Source organism: Tachysurus fulvidraco, chromosome 1, assembly GCF_022655615.1.
Source record: "Tachysurus fulvidraco isolate hzauxx_2018 chromosome 1, HZAU_PFXX_2.0, whole genome shotgun sequence".
Taxonomy (NCBI): Eukaryota; Metazoa; Chordata; class Actinopteri; order Siluriformes; family Bagridae; genus Tachysurus; species Tachysurus fulvidraco.
The window spans coordinates 29,630,341-29,647,427 of record NC_062518.1 but is presented as its reverse complement, the minus strand read 5'-3'; the positions used below and the strand labels follow the sequence as shown (position 1 = coordinate 29,647,427).

General features: G+C 38.4%; 2 protein-coding genes across 4 annotated transcripts in view; one reads left to right on the top strand and one right to left on the bottom strand.

Annotated features, from left to right (window-relative positions):
• Positions 1-288: 288 nt before the first annotated feature.
• On the top strand, positions 289-6,206 carry hacd4 (3-hydroxyacyl-CoA dehydratase 4). Its single transcript, XM_027169154.2, has 7 exons — positions 289-486; positions 824-930; positions 3,152-3,279; positions 3,389-3,498; positions 4,120-4,226; positions 5,277-5,408; positions 5,495-6,206. Exons 1-7 carry the CDS (start codon positions 428-430, stop codon positions 5,575-5,577), a joined length of 726 nt encoding a protein of 241 aa, XP_027024955.2. The 5' UTR covers positions 289-427; the 3' UTR covers positions 5,578-6,206.
• focad (focadhesin) overlaps positions 5,575-17,087 on the bottom strand; it is a 58,001-nt gene continuing 46,488 nt past the window's right edge. For all 3 annotated transcript variants that reach the window (XM_047810492.1, XM_047810487.1, XM_047810498.1), the window contains 18 exons: positions 15,935-16,173; positions 15,092-15,181; positions 14,409-14,556; positions 14,172-14,291; positions 13,905-14,027; positions 12,989-13,066; positions 11,653-11,724; positions 11,418-11,520; positions 10,567-10,647; positions 10,329-10,457; positions 9,924-10,039; positions 9,476-9,736; positions 9,265-9,354; positions 8,830-9,007; positions 8,243-8,340; positions 7,677-7,928; positions 6,317-6,380; positions 5,575-6,118 (listed from right to left, as the gene is read on the bottom strand). In XM_047810492.1, the coding sequence (XP_047666448.1) occupies positions 6,045-6,118; positions 6,317-6,380; positions 7,677-7,928; positions 8,243-8,340; positions 8,830-9,007; positions 9,265-9,354; positions 9,476-9,736; positions 9,924-10,039; positions 10,329-10,457; positions 10,567-10,647; positions 11,418-11,520; positions 11,653-11,724; positions 12,989-13,066; positions 13,905-14,027; positions 14,172-14,291; positions 14,409-14,556; positions 15,092-15,181; positions 15,935-16,173 (2,316 nt within the window). In that variant the 3' untranslated portion in view covers positions 5,575-6,044. The remainder of the gene's footprint in view (positions 6,119-6,316; positions 6,381-7,676; positions 7,929-8,242; positions 8,341-8,829; positions 9,008-9,264; positions 9,355-9,475; positions 9,737-9,923; positions 10,040-10,328; positions 10,458-10,566; positions 10,648-11,417; positions 11,521-11,652; positions 11,725-12,988; positions 13,067-13,904; positions 14,028-14,171; positions 14,292-14,408; positions 14,557-15,091; positions 15,182-15,934; positions 16,174-17,087) is intronic.

Sequence of the window (17,087 nt, the reverse complement as noted above, 5' to 3'; positions counted from 1 at the left end):
GCTCTATATTCTATAGTACATGTGCAGTGTACATACTGTGTACCAGAGTACATACTCTATATTCTATAGTACATGTGTACCAGTGTACATGCTCTATATTCTATAGTACATCGGGTCAGGTATGGTGTAACTCGACAGAAATGCTGCCTGAAAGTAAGTAGTAATGCTAGTTAGGTTAATGGAGGATGTGACAGCTGAATTCAGAGAAAAACAGACTGGCGTCATCACATGCCCGGGTGTCTGTAGATTTGTTCCAACACGTCTGCAAGCATCATGGGTGTCTTTGAGATCAAGCAGATTAGAAAGATGCTGGAACTTCTTTCAGCCCCTCAGTGCACTGTAGAAGAAGTAAAGGGAAGCCCGGCTGGTCCTGCCCTGTCTACGTCACTTACTGTAGGAAAGTGGGAAGCACAGGACTGGAGAGGCGATGAGCAAGAAGTTCGACATTCAGCACACAAGTGAGCGAGAAGCAGCGCAGGAAATGAGGTGAGGACTGTTCTTGTCTGATAGACGCCCATTTTAAAGAATTGTCATGCTTTTATTATAACTCGTCGCTCAGATATTATGGGAACTTTGTGTGGAAATAGGAACCGAGCGGCTGTTATTTTTTTTGTTCTGGTGTCTTTATCCACCTTAGATATGTGCTAAAAACATGTTAAAAATGCCAGTCCAGGAAGCCAATGTGTCGTGGAGGCGAAAACATAGCGAAACTGACTTTGTGCATGTGTATAATGGGAAGTGTTTGATATAACTGACTTAAAAACCGACGTGTCAGAGTTGAATTGTTTCCGTTACTTTAGCCACACGTGTTTTATCTGTACAGGTGCAGTCTCGGCTTCGTCTACCTGTTCTCTTACTATTTACTCCAGTTCTGTGGACACACATGGATCTTTTCCAACATGACCGCCAGATTTCTGTCGTTTGGATTCGGTAAGCGCTTGATTTGGGCTAAATGAATACAGAAAAGGAGGAGATTTGTTTAGATTTGAGTCTACTGTAGCTAACAGGGCTATGCCTTAGGTGTGAACTGCATATAGAGTAATCTTACATTTCCACATCAAGGGGTTGATGCACTTTTGCACAGCAATACTTCCTCTGGAAAAGAAAGTAGAAACAGTACAACGGTGCATCTTTTATTTGCTTCTATGCCAGAGTATGTATTCCACCAATACTGGGTACCAATAAGTGGTTTAAAATATACACAGTTTCAGCTGAAACATTAAAACACTGAGAGGTGAAGTGAATACTATTGATTGTCTGCTTACAGTGGGACCTTAAAGGAGCTGGATATATTAGATAGGAAGTTGACAGGAAGTTAACAGTCAGTTGTCAAAGTTCATGTGTTGTAAGCAGGAGAAATGGGGAAGTATCTTATAACTTCGACAAGAATTGCTGGTTGACCGGGTAAAAGCATGTCCAAAACAGCAGGTCTTGTGGTGGTGTTCCCAGAATGCAGCGGTTAATACATACCAGCATGGTCCAACGATGGACAACAGGTGAACTGGCGACAGGGTCATGAATGAAAATAAAGAAACAAGTCAAATTTGATGCCAGTGAAGTTGTTGGAGGTATGAGGATGTTGTGGTTGTCTTTAGGAGTGACGAGGATGGACAGGATTAGGAACGAGCACATCAGGGGGACAGCTCAGGTTGGCTGTTTTGAGGACAAGGTCAGAGAGGCTGGATTGAGATGGTTTGGACATGTACAGAGGAGGAAGATGGTTATATTGGTAGAAGGATGTTGGAGATTTAGCTGCCAGATAAGAGGTCAAGATGAAGGCCAAAGAGGAGATATGTCGATGTGTTAAATAAGGATATGAAGGTAATTCTGCGAGAGTAGATGCCGAGGATAGAGTTAGGTGGAAACTGATGATTCGCTGTAAGGACCCCTAACAAATCCAAAAGTAGAAAAAGAAGTAGAGTTTGCTGGAGGCTGTTTTGTCTGCCACCAACAAATCTAGTCCTTCTTGTCACTAATTTGTATGCCAGAAATACTCTTAAAATTATTTGAAACATGTAGGAATAATTTTCATATAAATCCTTTTAAACATTCAACTACTCATTCTCATCTTCAGGAATTTCAGGAGACACAACATACTGTTGAAACAGTTCAAAATATTTCACAAGGGTGAATGTGTGAAGGTTAAAAGTTAAGTGAAGTTTGTAGGACACGAGGAATGTAATTTTTTTCTCTTTTTTCCCAATAATTTTCACACAATTCCTTTTTTTTTAATTATTAAAGTATTTTAATAATTACAATTAAAGGAATGTATAGAGATCTAAGACTATCAAACAACACTAGGTTTTTTTTATATCAATGTTTTATTGTTAAATTTATTCATGGAGCAACCCAGACAATATAAACAATATTGCCAAACGTATGTGGACACCTGATCCTCAAATCCATGTGGCACTTCACCAAACTGTTACCACAAAATTGGAAGCACATAGTTATCTGGAATTTCTTTATTAAAACAAGTCCTCATGAAATGAAACAAGATGAAGCAGTCATTACGTAAACATTTAATGTAAAAAAAACAAAAGCAAACAAAAGAAAATCATTCAAAAATTATTTAGTTAAGTCATTCCTTTGTTGATTTCAGTGTATGCTTTGGGTCATTGTTGAAAATATTCTTCATCTTCAGCTTTACTTGAAGACACCTGAATGTGTTGCACCAAAATCGATTGATATTGGGACTGATTCATGACTCCGTCCACCTGGATTAAAGCACCAGTTCTGGCTAGGGAATGTTCATTTATTAATGTACTATGATTTTTTTTGAATTACAGCCAGAAACTTCAACCTTGGTCTCAACAGACTGTAACATTTTGCCATATGATAAATGTTATGGTTCGGAAAGTCTTTTGTTCCCCTCTCCTGATCGATATATTTCAACAAAGAGATCCTGTTTTGTTTAGCTCTTTTAGGCCACGATTTCAGCTGACAGATGGAACCAAGACAGTTCTACAGAAGAAGTTGATTTTTATTTGAGTTTAATACAGAGTCACTGTATTGATGACTGATGAATAACAATTTTTTCAAAAAATCTTTTTTTTGAAGATTTTGATTTTAATATAACATTAGAATAATATGTAGAATGTTTTGTGCTCTAATCTTGCTGTACAAATTTGTCGTATGATTACTCATTTAGATGCTTTAGCTGGCACGTTTTATTTTGTGGGAGTGATGATGAGCATGTGCCAGCTTTTGTCAGTGCTGGAGCTTTTCCACATTGCAGACGGAATAGAAGAATGTCCGCTCCTTCCTCGACTTGTCCAGGTAACACTGATTACTATAGATACCCTATTGATTATAGAGAGACCAGCATCCCTACTGAAGTAGAAGCCTGTTGTTTATATATATATATATTTCCCCCTTTATTCTTCAGGTGGTTGAGAGAAATTTCCTTTTATTCCTAATCATCAGTCAAGAGGAGTTTCAGAGTAAAACAGTAGTGTGTGTGCTGTTTTATCTGTGGAATATTTTACACCTACTCAGGTGTGTATCTTACACTAACACACATCAGTGACATACAGCAGTCATAAATGATATTCTAAGGCCATTAAGCATAAACACATTTGCATACTAAATATGATACTAGCCAGTCTTTAGAGCCTGTTTACATGCAAATGTCAAGTTCACCTGTTCTCATGCTGTGCTTCATCCCAGGATAACTTCGTTCTACTTTTATCCCTGGTAGAGGAATGCTTCACATTTGTAATGAAACACTGCTGCAGAGTTAGTAAAGCTTTTACTGTGTTAACTCTGCATTGCTTTAATGTCTTTTAGAATGTTATAGCTGGATGATTTACAACACTCCATCATATATTTCATGCTTTCTCAGCATTTGAGGGGAAAAAGAATTTTGTCCAGATTCTTAAAGCCCGAGCAAGACCAGTCCCATGGTGCATTTATACAAACAAGATGACAACACAAATAAGAACATTTTACCAGGGTTTTAGGAATGTAGAGTGAGAGTAGTCAGGATTAATTGTTAATCCTGGTGCCAGGATTCTTTTAACCCAGAGTTTACAGTGACCGAGGATGAACTATTTCTAAGTGTGAAAAGAACCACACAGAATCAAACCCCAGAGTGTCCAAGACTGTTCTGTCTTCCAGGTACCCATATCAACTATTGTGCCTCATTAGCACTCCATCGTTTAATTTGCTGTGGGCACGCTACACCATCACCATCCCAGTCTACGTACTGTCTGTGATCACAGAAGGTAAATCATAAGAAACTAAATGTAAAAGGGACTGAAATTTGTCTGAGTTGGTAGACTTCTAATACTAATTGTGTTTTTTGTATATAGTACTTTTTTGTTTTAACTGTAACGGATTAAAATTATTTTTATTCATAGTTTATATATAATATTTCTCTTGTATTTCTCTTGATGATCGGCGTTACCTAGAAGGAACATTTAATCATGTAGGATGCAGCAATGCAATGCAACAATTTTAAGTTTCAACTAAATTTCCTATCTATCTTAATTACATCAAAAGTATCCTGGGCTCAATACAAAGAAGTTCTAAAGATCTTAGCACTAAGAAGAAAGCTTGACAATAATCTATTTGTAAGAATGACATTCTTACTGTCAGTTTTAAGGAAAGGTCAATCATTTTACTTTTGTACTACAATTCAAATGATAAATGTCAACTCTGTGCATCTGTGGAAATTGTAGACACCCACAAGTTAATTTCAGAGCAGGAAGAGGAGAAGAGTGCTGACGGACATCATCATTTTCACTGTACCACAAGTTAATGTTTTAAGATGAATCACTAGACTAGACGTTATGCTGGAATTACAAAATGTGGTCAGAGCAACATCTTATGATAAAGTAACGTGGATTTATGAGTAAACACTTGCAAAGTTCGGATTAGAGACCATGTGGACAGTATAAACACAAACCAAGCCATTGTTTAATTAAATAGCTGCTAAGTGCTGTCCATAGTGCACATGGTTAGGAAACAGATATTTGAGCAAGCAGGAAACCATACGGCATCTAAGCCTGAGGGAGAGTGTTGGCTGAGACAGCAAGTGTGTGCTTGCGGGTTTCAGGAAACATGTTGATAACAGAACATTCCAACTGCAACACAGCCAAGTGACTAACATTTCGAAAATGTCTAAGGCATTAAAGAGAAATGTGTGCACTCCTGTACTACATACAAGCACTATGTTACTTTTCTGTTAGTAGTTTCAGTTGTTGTCATTTAATAAGTCAAATTTCTGTATCTTTTTTTGCACCACTTTCTGATCCTCCTCCTTCATTTTTAAGGACTCAGTATTTTACAGATGTTGCCATTTTACGAGTCGCAAGGCACATATTCTGTCCAGCTGAAAACACCTGTCTCTGCCTATGTACATTTCCCATACCTGGTTTTGGCTTATCTTGCTGTGTTGGCAGCAGGTGAGAAACTATACAATTACCACATTAATCAATAAGACAAATGCTAAAAACCGCTAAGTAAATGCTTTTTTCTTTGTGTTTGGTAGGTTCTGGCTTAACAGTACGAATCTTACTCAAAGAAAGGAGTCAGGCTCTTGACAGCTGGAATAGGAAGACAAAGCACTGCTAAGTGAAGAGGAAATTTATTTCCTTCTCCAAGGACATGACGAGTGAAAAGGACATGGCATATTTTTTGGTATTTAAGACTGAATGGATGTGACACAGCTAGTATTTACCATAATGTGACACTTGAAATGGAAAGGAATGATAAAATCAAAGACTGAATACTGCATATTTTCATAGTAACAGTATAACTGATGTCAGCTTGGCACTGGTGTATTATAGTAATACATTCAAACTGCTGTAACAGAGTCTTGCCAAAAACATGCTAACATTTTTTCCATTTACATTCGAAACAGTGATGTGATGTGCAGTTTTTCATCTTGATCGTTAACAGTTTTGTTTTAATTCACCAGTAACAGACATGCAGACACTTGTGTCATGTAAAATCTATCTGTAAGTCCTCTACTGGACAGCTTGCATGCATGTCCTGTATTTCTTGTGTGATGTACTTTTATAAAGTACTCCAGTGGAAGATCACCAGCCATATGCTCTCGTCCACACTGTTTTCTTCTTAAACTCTGGAGTAGACTTCAATGCTAGTAAGGCCGCTGAGAAGACAAAATATAGCCGGTTCAGCATGTGACATTTATAAGATTTCCATGTATTATGAAATAAAGTTTCTTTTTTTTTTCTAAACTACTGTAGGGTTTTGAATACTGCACAAAAATTTAGAATAAGGAGTAGCTTATGAGACTTTGCGCTCTGACAACAAGCACAAGATTTGAACAAATTCATCCATGTCTCACCTCTGGCTATCTGAGTTAGAGATTCCTCAGGAGCTTCTGTTAGGCTGAAGAGCCAGTCAATGAACTGAGAGAAAACAGAGGACAGAAAAATCATCTCTATATTCCACAGTCTAACAGATCCAGATCTTTACTGCCGTAGAAGCACAACACAAAATATAAAAACAACACACTAAATACACATCTAAATCTTTACAATGTCCATATGTAATTAAATGACTTGACTACCCTTATTATTTAATACTGCAATGATGTTAAATTCTTGGCTTTGATTGGTCAGAAGGTGTTGACTGTCTGTCTACATCAGCAGCTCTTACAGTAATTCTGAGTATGAGGCAAATCATAGACAAAGCACTATATTAATACTGAGTAGGGCCTCATTTTGCTCTCAAGACATCTTCAGTATCTCCTGGCAGGGTTTACACAAGATTTGGAAACATTCCTTTCAGATTCTGGTCAATGTAAACATGACTGTATCACACAGTTCCTGCTAATTTTACAGATGGATTTTCATTCTGCAAATTCCTATTTTTTCCCAGTCTTCATCTGTTTTGTTAGTCTGTGTCCATTGCAGCTTCAATGTTAAGGGACTTGAATGAGAGATGCTCTACATTTTTTTCCTCTTCTTCTTTCACTGCTCCCTGTCTGTTGTCATCACAGCGGTGCACGTGGTCCGCATATTAGATTTAGCCCGGGTTTTACGCCCGATGCCCTTCCTCATGCAAAACTACAATAGTTATCCAGGCTTGGGACTGGCACTGAGACTCTTTAGTGGCTGGGTGAGCGCCCTACCCAGGAATCGAACCCGGGCTGCGGCAAAGAGAGGGGGCTGAGAGATGCTCCACATAATTTATAATAAAAGTAAATGGGTTAATAAATGTGTTGTTATTTAAAAAAGCATCTAATTGTGATTTCTGTGAATATTTGTGAAGAAACATTTGTTTAATATTTATGGAAGGAGTCTCCATAGACAGCGCTTTGTAACAGTTACTTCTTAAGGAAGTATAGCTCTTTCTTTAGTTTATGTTCTACAGAGAAACACTTCAGAACAGATAACTTTGTACTCTCTGGTTTCCCAGTAACATCTTTTGTCTCATTAACTTCATGAGAGCAAAAAGAAAGAAAGAAACAAAAACAAAAAAAAGGATAGTGAGAGAATTACTGTTTCCAGCTGCTGTGATGATAGGAACTCATATGACCTCAACATTAAATGTAACTACAAATTTTTAATAAATTAAAAATATCGCAGAGGACTTTTTTTAAAATAAAAAATGTATTAAGTTTTGTATTTCTTGAGTTAGCAATTCTGATCTTTAGTAAAGAATAACATACTTTCAATAATCACTATATTAACAGACAATACCTTCTGTGACTGGGCTTTCCATGGCTCTTTTGCTAACAGATGCATTAGGCTGTATGACATTGCCAGCACACATTGTTTAACTGATGTCTCATTGGATGTGGTGTTCACATAGAGGTCATGGGGTAAGTCCAGGTGCTTAGATGACTTTTGCCACGGAAACCACTGGGCTCGGATGCCGATGAGAAGAGGCATGGAGTGGTCTGCCCATGACACCACTGCAGCTGCAAAAACATCCATCAGCAAACTGGTGCCCTATGCCAGTGGAGAAGATTCTGTTTAGATTCCACACTGATATGTAAATATTAAAGTATATAAACCATACTATATTCACACTGATGAACAATTCTGAAACCAGTCAAATATGATTTTATCTACACATCTGACTCTGACATTGGGATGTGGATTTTATGGTCAACATTGGGTAACAGTAAAATATATATTTAAGTACTAGTCTAAGCAAAAATATATTTAAGCATTAGTCTAAGCTACGTATATGAGGTCCAATGCTGAGGAACTTTAACTCTGCTTGTGGACAAGACTGCATTGTAGTTATTCTTATTATTTACCTCCCTGACATTAACACATTGTACAGTGGGCGCTCCATATAGCACTTTCCTTATGTGCCCCATCAACTCCAGAAGCCATTCCATTCTTTTGGTTACACCTAAAGACACGTAAGGTTAGAAATATGAGAAAACATTGATCAAGAACACAGTGTAAAACCAAGACAAACTTACCTTTAGTTACCTTTCGTTTATTTGTCAGGAAGTTACAATAATTTTTTTAATGATTGACAAAATAATAAATATAAAGGATAATATGTTCTTTGTCTATTCCTATAACAGAGGGTCTCCTTTTTGCAAAAGGTTCCAGCGACTCCATTTAAAATTGACCTTTTAAAAAGCCATTCATTCTCAGTGAGTTTCTTTATGTATTCACTGTCTAATATTGTCCAGGGATTCTCCACTAATTACATAGATGGTTTTCCAGTCCAATCTACAGACATTCCTATAGATGTTTCCACAGCCTTCTGGGCTAAAATACTAATGCAAAATTTTTTTACTTGAGCAGCAAACATATGTTCTCAACAGAAAACCTTTAGAATGTACATCGTTGACTTTCTATGCACACTATAGTGAAATATTTCACTTGCCTGTGTTAGGGTTAGAGGCCAGACGTGACTGGAAAAAGCACTGCATTAGCAGCCAGCTGATTTGCTCTGGTTTTCCCTTCTGTAATATGGTATTGATGATGTCATTGAGGCCCAGGAGTGGAATTCTGCCTTTTGAGCTTAAATAGGACAAAATAAAGGCGGTCTTCTCCACATTGTCCTGTAGAGGTCAGCACAGCACAATTAATGCAGTGTCATCCATCAAGCTCAACCACCTGATTCAACTGATACTTGGTTAGAGTAAAGTTATAAAATCAAATGGACTAAAGCAGGGAATATATGAAAATGTACAGGAGTGTAAATGGTGGAATAAACTAATCAATGCTTTCAATCGACACAAGAGTCATTCAATCTAAAACAGATTTACATTTGCGCTTGTTTAAAATTTGTTTATGCCACGTGTGGTTTAATCTGTACCTCAGTGACTTTGACAATCCTGTCTATCTCTGAGTCGTTCATTTCTGATAAACAGGAACAGATCCCTTCATAAAGATTCACCTCATGTGCCTATAAAATGTTAAACAAGAAAGTGTCGTCAAAATCAAGCCAAAATACTCATTTATATACTTTAGTGTCAAGCCATCACTTTCAAAACAGATACCTCCAGATAATGACTGTGTAGTTATACCTGTATGCGATCAGGTAGAAGGTGAAAAATCTTCTCAGTGGTGGAACACAGGGTAGCCCAGCAGTTCTGGGGAGGGTTTGGCAGGGCCATAGCCTTAGCAAGGCCATGCAGGATGGAGAGGCAGAGAGAAAGTTGCTGAGATCGTTGGTCTGGATTAAACTGCTGTACGGCCAAACTCTCCACATACACCTGCAGTTTATCATCCGCTACGTGCTTCATCCAGAAACACAAGCATTCATAGAGGAGAGCTCTCGTGCGTTGCTGAACACACAACACATATTTGTTATTTATTAAAAACATTAACATTGTCATTAAAAACATTAGAACAGTGTCCATAAACCACTACTGCATGTACATATTTGTGATGGTTTTGTCACTGAAACACTGCTTATATTCAGTGAAAAGTAAAATTATATGCGTTATCATGTCTGTGCTAGTGACCACTCACACTGAGGCTGTGGACCAGAGGAAGTGCGAGCCACACACCCAGAAACAGTGAGGCACTAGAGGAAGTTTGTGCCTGACTGGCAGCCAGCTCTAAGCAGTGATGCTGCACTTCTTCACCTACAGAGGGCACAAGAGCGCAAGCACAGACTCAGGCATCTGACCAATTATGCCTATGGGATTAGTTAAAAGGTATTCTCCTTCTTCTTCTTCTTCTTATTATTAGGAGTAGTTAGAGTCCTAGCAAAATATCCAGTGGTATAATATATAATGATATATTATACCACTGTTAAACCCATTATACTCTTTCCTTGTCATTACACAATATAAAACAAACAGCAAGGAACATGATAAGCAAATTGCAATCATTCCCAAGCTCAGGGCCAGTGCAAGAAATTGGAAGGTTTACCAAAGTTGAGTCTCATTAGAGGCGAGAGGATGGCACTCCAGTTAACAGGTGGATATTGGAAGCTAGAGCCCACTGTGGCCAGTGGAGCTAGTACAACTTTTATCAGGTCAGGAGTAATAGCCTCAGGACCTGCAATGAAAGAAAAAATTGTTAAACAGGTTTGCTTAACAGATGGAGAGTGTGTGTAAGTGAGTGTGTGTATTTTTTTTTATGAATAGATAAAAAAAAAAATAGATACCTTTCCGTCCAGCTTCAGTAATGTAGAGCACCGATGCTCTGAGGATACTCTTTTCTGGGAGATAGCTGAAGTCTTGAGGCACTGAATAAGACACAGAGCAAGACAATGACAAAAAGTAATGTTTGTGTTAAGTACAATGGTATTATAGGATTATCTGTCTGTGATGTTAGATTTATTAGTTCATGTATGTATTTGCTGATATTGCAATATTCTCAAAGCAATAACGGGAATCTAGCTAATTTGGTCTTGGGACATCTCACCAGCATTGAACACACCTGGAGGAAAGTGCAATCTATACCTTCTACATACATGAGCACTCAGACACCCATGATTGGCTAATTCCACTATGACTGACAGGGGAGATGCTAATATGATATCCCTCCCACTCAGAGAGCAAGTTGTTGTCCTGAATGACAGGCATGAATTACATTTTGATTATTTTATGTATTTTTTTTGTAGTAATTAATAGTAGTAATTAATAGTAGTAATTGGTAGTTGTAATAACAACCCACAAATATTAAATGTATTAGGTATTAATAGTTATATCAGTGTCTACAGTTATCACTCTATTTCATTGGTCAAAAGTCTAAACTTCAGTAACAATAATCAGCCTAGAAATAAGGTTAACGTAAACCTAAAAACTATTTGATAGAAAATCAGGAACAAAAAGCTTGATAGCTCTACAAATAGGCATATATTGGTATACAGATTTTAATATCAAGTCTAATATCTCAATAGTGTGGATTAGGCTTGTAAAACAATTCTAAATTGTGCTAAATGAACACAGAATTTATTGCACCCCAAAAAAGGTCCCTGGATTAAAAACAGGATAAACCCCTGACTTATTTTACCTGCAGTTCTACTGTGGTTGCTGGACATGTGAGCCAAATACAGGTGAGCCACCAGACAAGCTCCATTAGACTGCAGACCTATTGTTCCTGAGAAAGAGATGATCTGGGCAACAAGAGTAAGACAAAGAGAAAAATAGACAAGACAAACTATTTACAACAAATAACATGTATGTTTTGTGTAACAAGGTTGATAATAAATGAAAAGACAGGATGCAAGAACACCAGAGCACCTCACCTGGGTAATAGATCTTATGACCTCATTTAGTCGGTTTTGTTGCTGAGGAGATTGCTCTGATTCACTCTTGAGCTGACAAAGAAAAAGGACAAAAAAGAAAAATATTCTAATGCAACAACTTCCAAGATAACTGATATACTGATATTTCTCTTTACATGCACACCAGTACTGAGTGGTCAGTGATTGTATTTGTCTCTATAGCAAGCACAGAGCATTATTACTCATAACGCATAGGACTTTTAATATGTAAGTAGAGCAGTCTCCCAGAAGTCTCAGAGAGATGTTCCTCCAGAGTCATTTCTTTTATGGTGCACTGTTTTGTGACAACAGAATCTGCTGCTTGGTTTCTGAACATTTCAGTCTGACAGGCTTATTGTTCATAAAGGCAGGATTTGAAGAGACCAACTGGCAGCTGGATAACATTAGGTTATGCCAAACCATACACAGAGACAGGGAGAGAGAGAGAGATAAAGAGAGATAAAGAGAGATAGAGAGAGATAGAGCTCGCTCTCAAAAACTGCAATTTCACCTAAACAACGATCGGTCATTTACAGCTTTTACAAATATCACCCCAAACGATAAGCACCGGTGTTAGACTATGAATGCACTGAAATATATTTTGGAAATGTATTTGGAAGACACACTCATGTCTGATGTACTTCAGGGTCTCATTTAAGTGCATCTTTTCATCATTTGGGAGGGCTGTGTAATCAGAGACATCCACAAGGATTTTGGTCGGCACTGGGAGAAAAATCCTTCCCTCACTCCCGTTGTCAAGTTCTGCTGTTACTATGGAGACACTTCCTGGCTGCCATCCAAGTATGGTGGCATTTGCATTTAAATGGCGAGACAGCTCTGTGTGTGTGTGTGTGTGTGTGTGTAAAGTGGGTGGGCACTGAGGAGTGTAATTTGCCACACAAAGACTAAGCTGGCACAGGTGTGCGTTTTAAAAAGGCCAGCAGCCGTATGAGACTGGCATTTCAGACTGGCACCAACTAAGCCGGTGATAATAGACCTGGAGTTTGAAAAAGAAAATGAGCAGGTAGTAAAGTGACGTTTAGAAAGCGCTGTTTAGTTCTGCATTTACAGCCTTGGCTTTAAAAGCCGCTCATTTGTAACCTATGCTTTAGGATAATCAATAAAAGTAATCGAAGAATAGCAGGATGCTTCAGAGCTACACTGGGAGCAGGGCAGGCATGAACGAATTGTACGTGATTTCCTGGTATATACAACACGAAACAGAAGCCTACAGATGAAACACACTATTATCTGTGAGATATTTTAGTCAGAATAATAGGATGGGTTTCTACAGCAGAGTTGCTCAGAGGAGACGTACCTGAAGAAAAGCACTCTCAGATCCCACCAACGCGATCACTCCATTCAGAGCCGCCAGTCTCTGCATAGTCGGACAGCCCTGATAGAAAGAAATAAGGAGCAAACTCAGATGGCCAGAAGTCTTGATTAGTCCGATTCATCTAATTAAAATAAATCGTCTTCACGTTTCACCAAACAGAAGGGCTTATTTGCCTGTCTGAAAATCGTCTGTGTAAAACATTAAAACAATTTACTTTTACTTTTAGTCATCTGGTAGACTTTTATTCATATCCTTGTAGTGGCATACAAATGAGACAGAATTTAACCAGCTAAAATATTAAGGATTAAAGGAATATAGAATTTTTAAAGGAATACTGCAGGAAAAGTGCAATTTGTAGTCCTTCAATAAACATTTAAATATGCAACTATGTAATGAGTATTTTTCCTCTGAAAACTCAGCACCTGTCTCTGACAGGATGAAACGATACCAATCGACAATGACAATGAAAACAAACTCAGAAAACAACCTTCCTAAATCCTGAGTTTGGCAACTGAAGTCATATCGACATGGCTGCTCATAGAGCCAGCAATAATCCAGCACTTATTACCTTTACACCAGTTATGCTGTATACATCAGTATTTGCTTTAGATTAATAAACAGTAGGGTGAGATGGTAAATATAAATCACTCATATCAGTTAACTGACCTGCTTTTTAACAAAAAGAATGGACATAAAGGTATCCTCATAATTGACATAATGACTGTATGACCATACATGAAATGTACCTCTGTAGTTATGACCTCATTTAGTTATTTCGTTTTTTGAACTTGCTTCATTCTTTTTTAGTGATGGATTTATTTCCTGTCTGTCATTCCTTTGTGTGAATGCATGTGTGAGCTTGCATCTGTAGGCATATGTGTGCATGACTGAACAGTACCTCTGCCAGGAGGATTTTGGTCCATGCAGACAGTAGGCGAGGGTGGAGGGCCTCTGCTTTGCCATGACCACAGGTCGAGAAACCATGCACAACGAGGCCAAGAGCCAGGGCCAAGCCTGGAGTCTGCACAAAACAAACACTCAAATAAGCATTATCATGGACATCATAAACTTTACAATACACAGCAAATGACCCTTTATTTAGATACGTCAAGTAAAGTTAGATGAACTAGAGTGTGATATTGAGACAGGGCTCGTCTGTCCTCACCTGCTGACTCTCCTCAGTCATGGATCGCAGAGTGTTCATCACTTCCTCAGCTTTACTGGCATCAATAATACCGCAACTGAATGCTGACACTACACCACATGCCACAGAGTATGCCAGAACCTACAGGCATATTTAAGTTAAAAAAAAGAAATAATAATAAAATTCGAATTGGACTATACACAGATAGTTGTGTCCTGCATGAGCACTTTTATTTAGTGTTAGGTTGGTGAGTAAGACCTCCTGTTGCATGCGTCCCATGCTCCCGCTGTCCTGAAAGCTCTGAAGAAGCCTGTCCAGAGACACAGAGACACGCATTCGCTGCTCTCCATCACTACTGCTACAGAGGGAGCTGAGTAGCAGCCCAACACCAAGAACACAGCCAGAACTGTGTATGAGAGAGAGAGAGAGAGAGAGAGAGAGAGAGAGAGAGAGAGAGAGAGAGAGAGAGAGAGAGAGAGAGAGAGAGAGAAAGGTGGAGCAGAAGAAGAAGAAGAAGAAGAAGAAGAAGAAGAAGAAACAGCAGAGGGAGGATTGTGGTGGTTAGAATGAGTAATCGAGGGAAATAGGAGACAGTTCAAATGATTACAGATAGCAAACCTTCATACTCTGGGATTCAACATAAAGATTATAAGTTTAAAAAATTAATTTGTTCCATTTTTATAATTATAATTATAATTAGTCAAAACTACCATTAAAAATTAAGAGCGGTTTATACCCTTCCATTTAGCATTGAGCAAACTCACAGAACATCAAATCAAACCAACTCTTTCCATATGTAGACAAACGGAGGAAACAGAAATGGGACCTTCAGAAACCAAAAAAAAAACTATCCAAATATAACTTGGCTGATCAGCTACATATGGGTTGGGGAAAACTGTGTACATTTCATTAAAGGTGGAAAAAAAACATTTTGTACATACTTATATTCCAGTTGGGTGTTGAAGCAGCATGATTCCAGACGCTCCAATGAGCTCAGCAGCAGTTCCCACATGCTCTGTCCACCAATGTCACTGTGAACACACACACACACACACACACACACACACACACACACACACACACACACACACACACACACACACACACACACACACACACACACACACACACACACACACACACACAGAGTATGTAATACATCTTTTACATTAGATTAAAAAGATGTGATAACTACAACTAGTTGTCTCTTGCTAGTTTTGCAAGCCACAGTCACTAGTCTGTTGTGTTTCATTATTAACTGTGACCAATAATTTCTAACTTATATACTGCACACAGAAAGAAGCTCATTGACTTAGATGGCTTACTGTGGCCCAACCACAGACCTTTTCCAAAATCTGTCAGTAAACACACACTATCCCACCTAATTACCAGTAACTGCTTCAAACAAAGCTCTGGAATACCATTTAAAGACTTTATATTATGAATATTTTCATTCCGGTGAATATGTCTTGCATGGAAACGGTAATATTCAAAATATTGGCATATATTGATGCAATATTCAAACGTTTGTTCCACTACACAAAACTGGTTGAGGTATAAATAAACAGGAGTGCAGGCTGCATCAAAGTTCAACAATCTGACAGAAAAGTGATGTGCCCCTTAGTTTCACTAAAGAGGAAATCTTAATTTTATAGCATGCAAAACATTCTAAAAAACTATTTGCTTCCAACCTTGTAGTGATGGTCAGATGTCCACAAACTTCTTGCCAATTTGTAACCCACAAGCATGACACTAGATCTGTTGGAAAGAAATGTGCCACCTACCTGACTTTCTCCTCGTTAAGCCAGGCCAGCAGCATGCCTAATGCTAAGCCACTGTGGAACTGCACAGCTTGAGAGTCGTCTGCAGTCGGCACTCCTGGCAGGCCTGCTTGTAAAGTGGCCTGTATAGAGGGCACTGCATCCCTGTGGGAGGTGACCAGGACAGGAACGAGCATTGCCAAGCCCAATGCAGCACAGGAGCGAGCGATGGAACTGGCTGTGTTCTCGCCTGAGTATGAACGCTTCAGTGAGAGAAAAAGTGTTACTAATACTGTATAAAAGGAATAACAGTATAACCCACCAAACTGACATCACTGATGGCTGCGTTTGGGTGTAAAGAGGAGTTTAGTTTTTTTCTGGACTGGAATTTTCTAAAAATTCTCTTTACTGCTAATCTATATTGACAACTGTACTAATTTTCTATACAGATTTTCACACTTAAAATATTTAATCCTGGGTCTCTGTAAACTTCAGGTAACTGGAATACTGTGTTATCTTGTTTCTCATTTCACACTGCTCATACTTTTCCTAGGATTACAGATAAACTGCTGCCTATTCATAATCTGACTATTTAAACCGTACACTCCTAAAAGCCTAATTGTAACCCTAACCCTGTTTGTTATTTGAGGCATCAAATCATGAGTGCATAAATACAGCGCACGTCTTTTTTTCACGTCGATGACCTTTAGCTCAACCTGCCGTAGCTGTATCCCAAATTATGAATAACGTGACAATTTTTCAGTCAGTTCTTAAATAATCACTTATTTCTGACCATGTCTCCCAGTCTGTCCTGAACAGTCTCTTCTGAACATAGTTGTAAACTGTCTCCTCTTGTGCAACCATCAATTGACATTATTTCTTTATTTTTCCCACCTCAAATGCTGCCACTATTGTTGAAACACATCACTTGTGGTTTCTGTGCCTGTATAAATCATGTGATGTGAAGCACGCACTCTTCAATTTCTGATTGGTTGTTGCTAAGCATCCAGCGATTCTATTAACATTCTAACACCACATTGTTTTACACTGTACAGGTTTGGCACTGCAATGCAGAATTAATACTGAATAACTGGTGCTAACTCTGCTTCAGAACAGCTAAACCCTGCTTCTAAATTACAAATGCATGCCGTTAAAAGTGGGGTTTAAAAGGGTGATA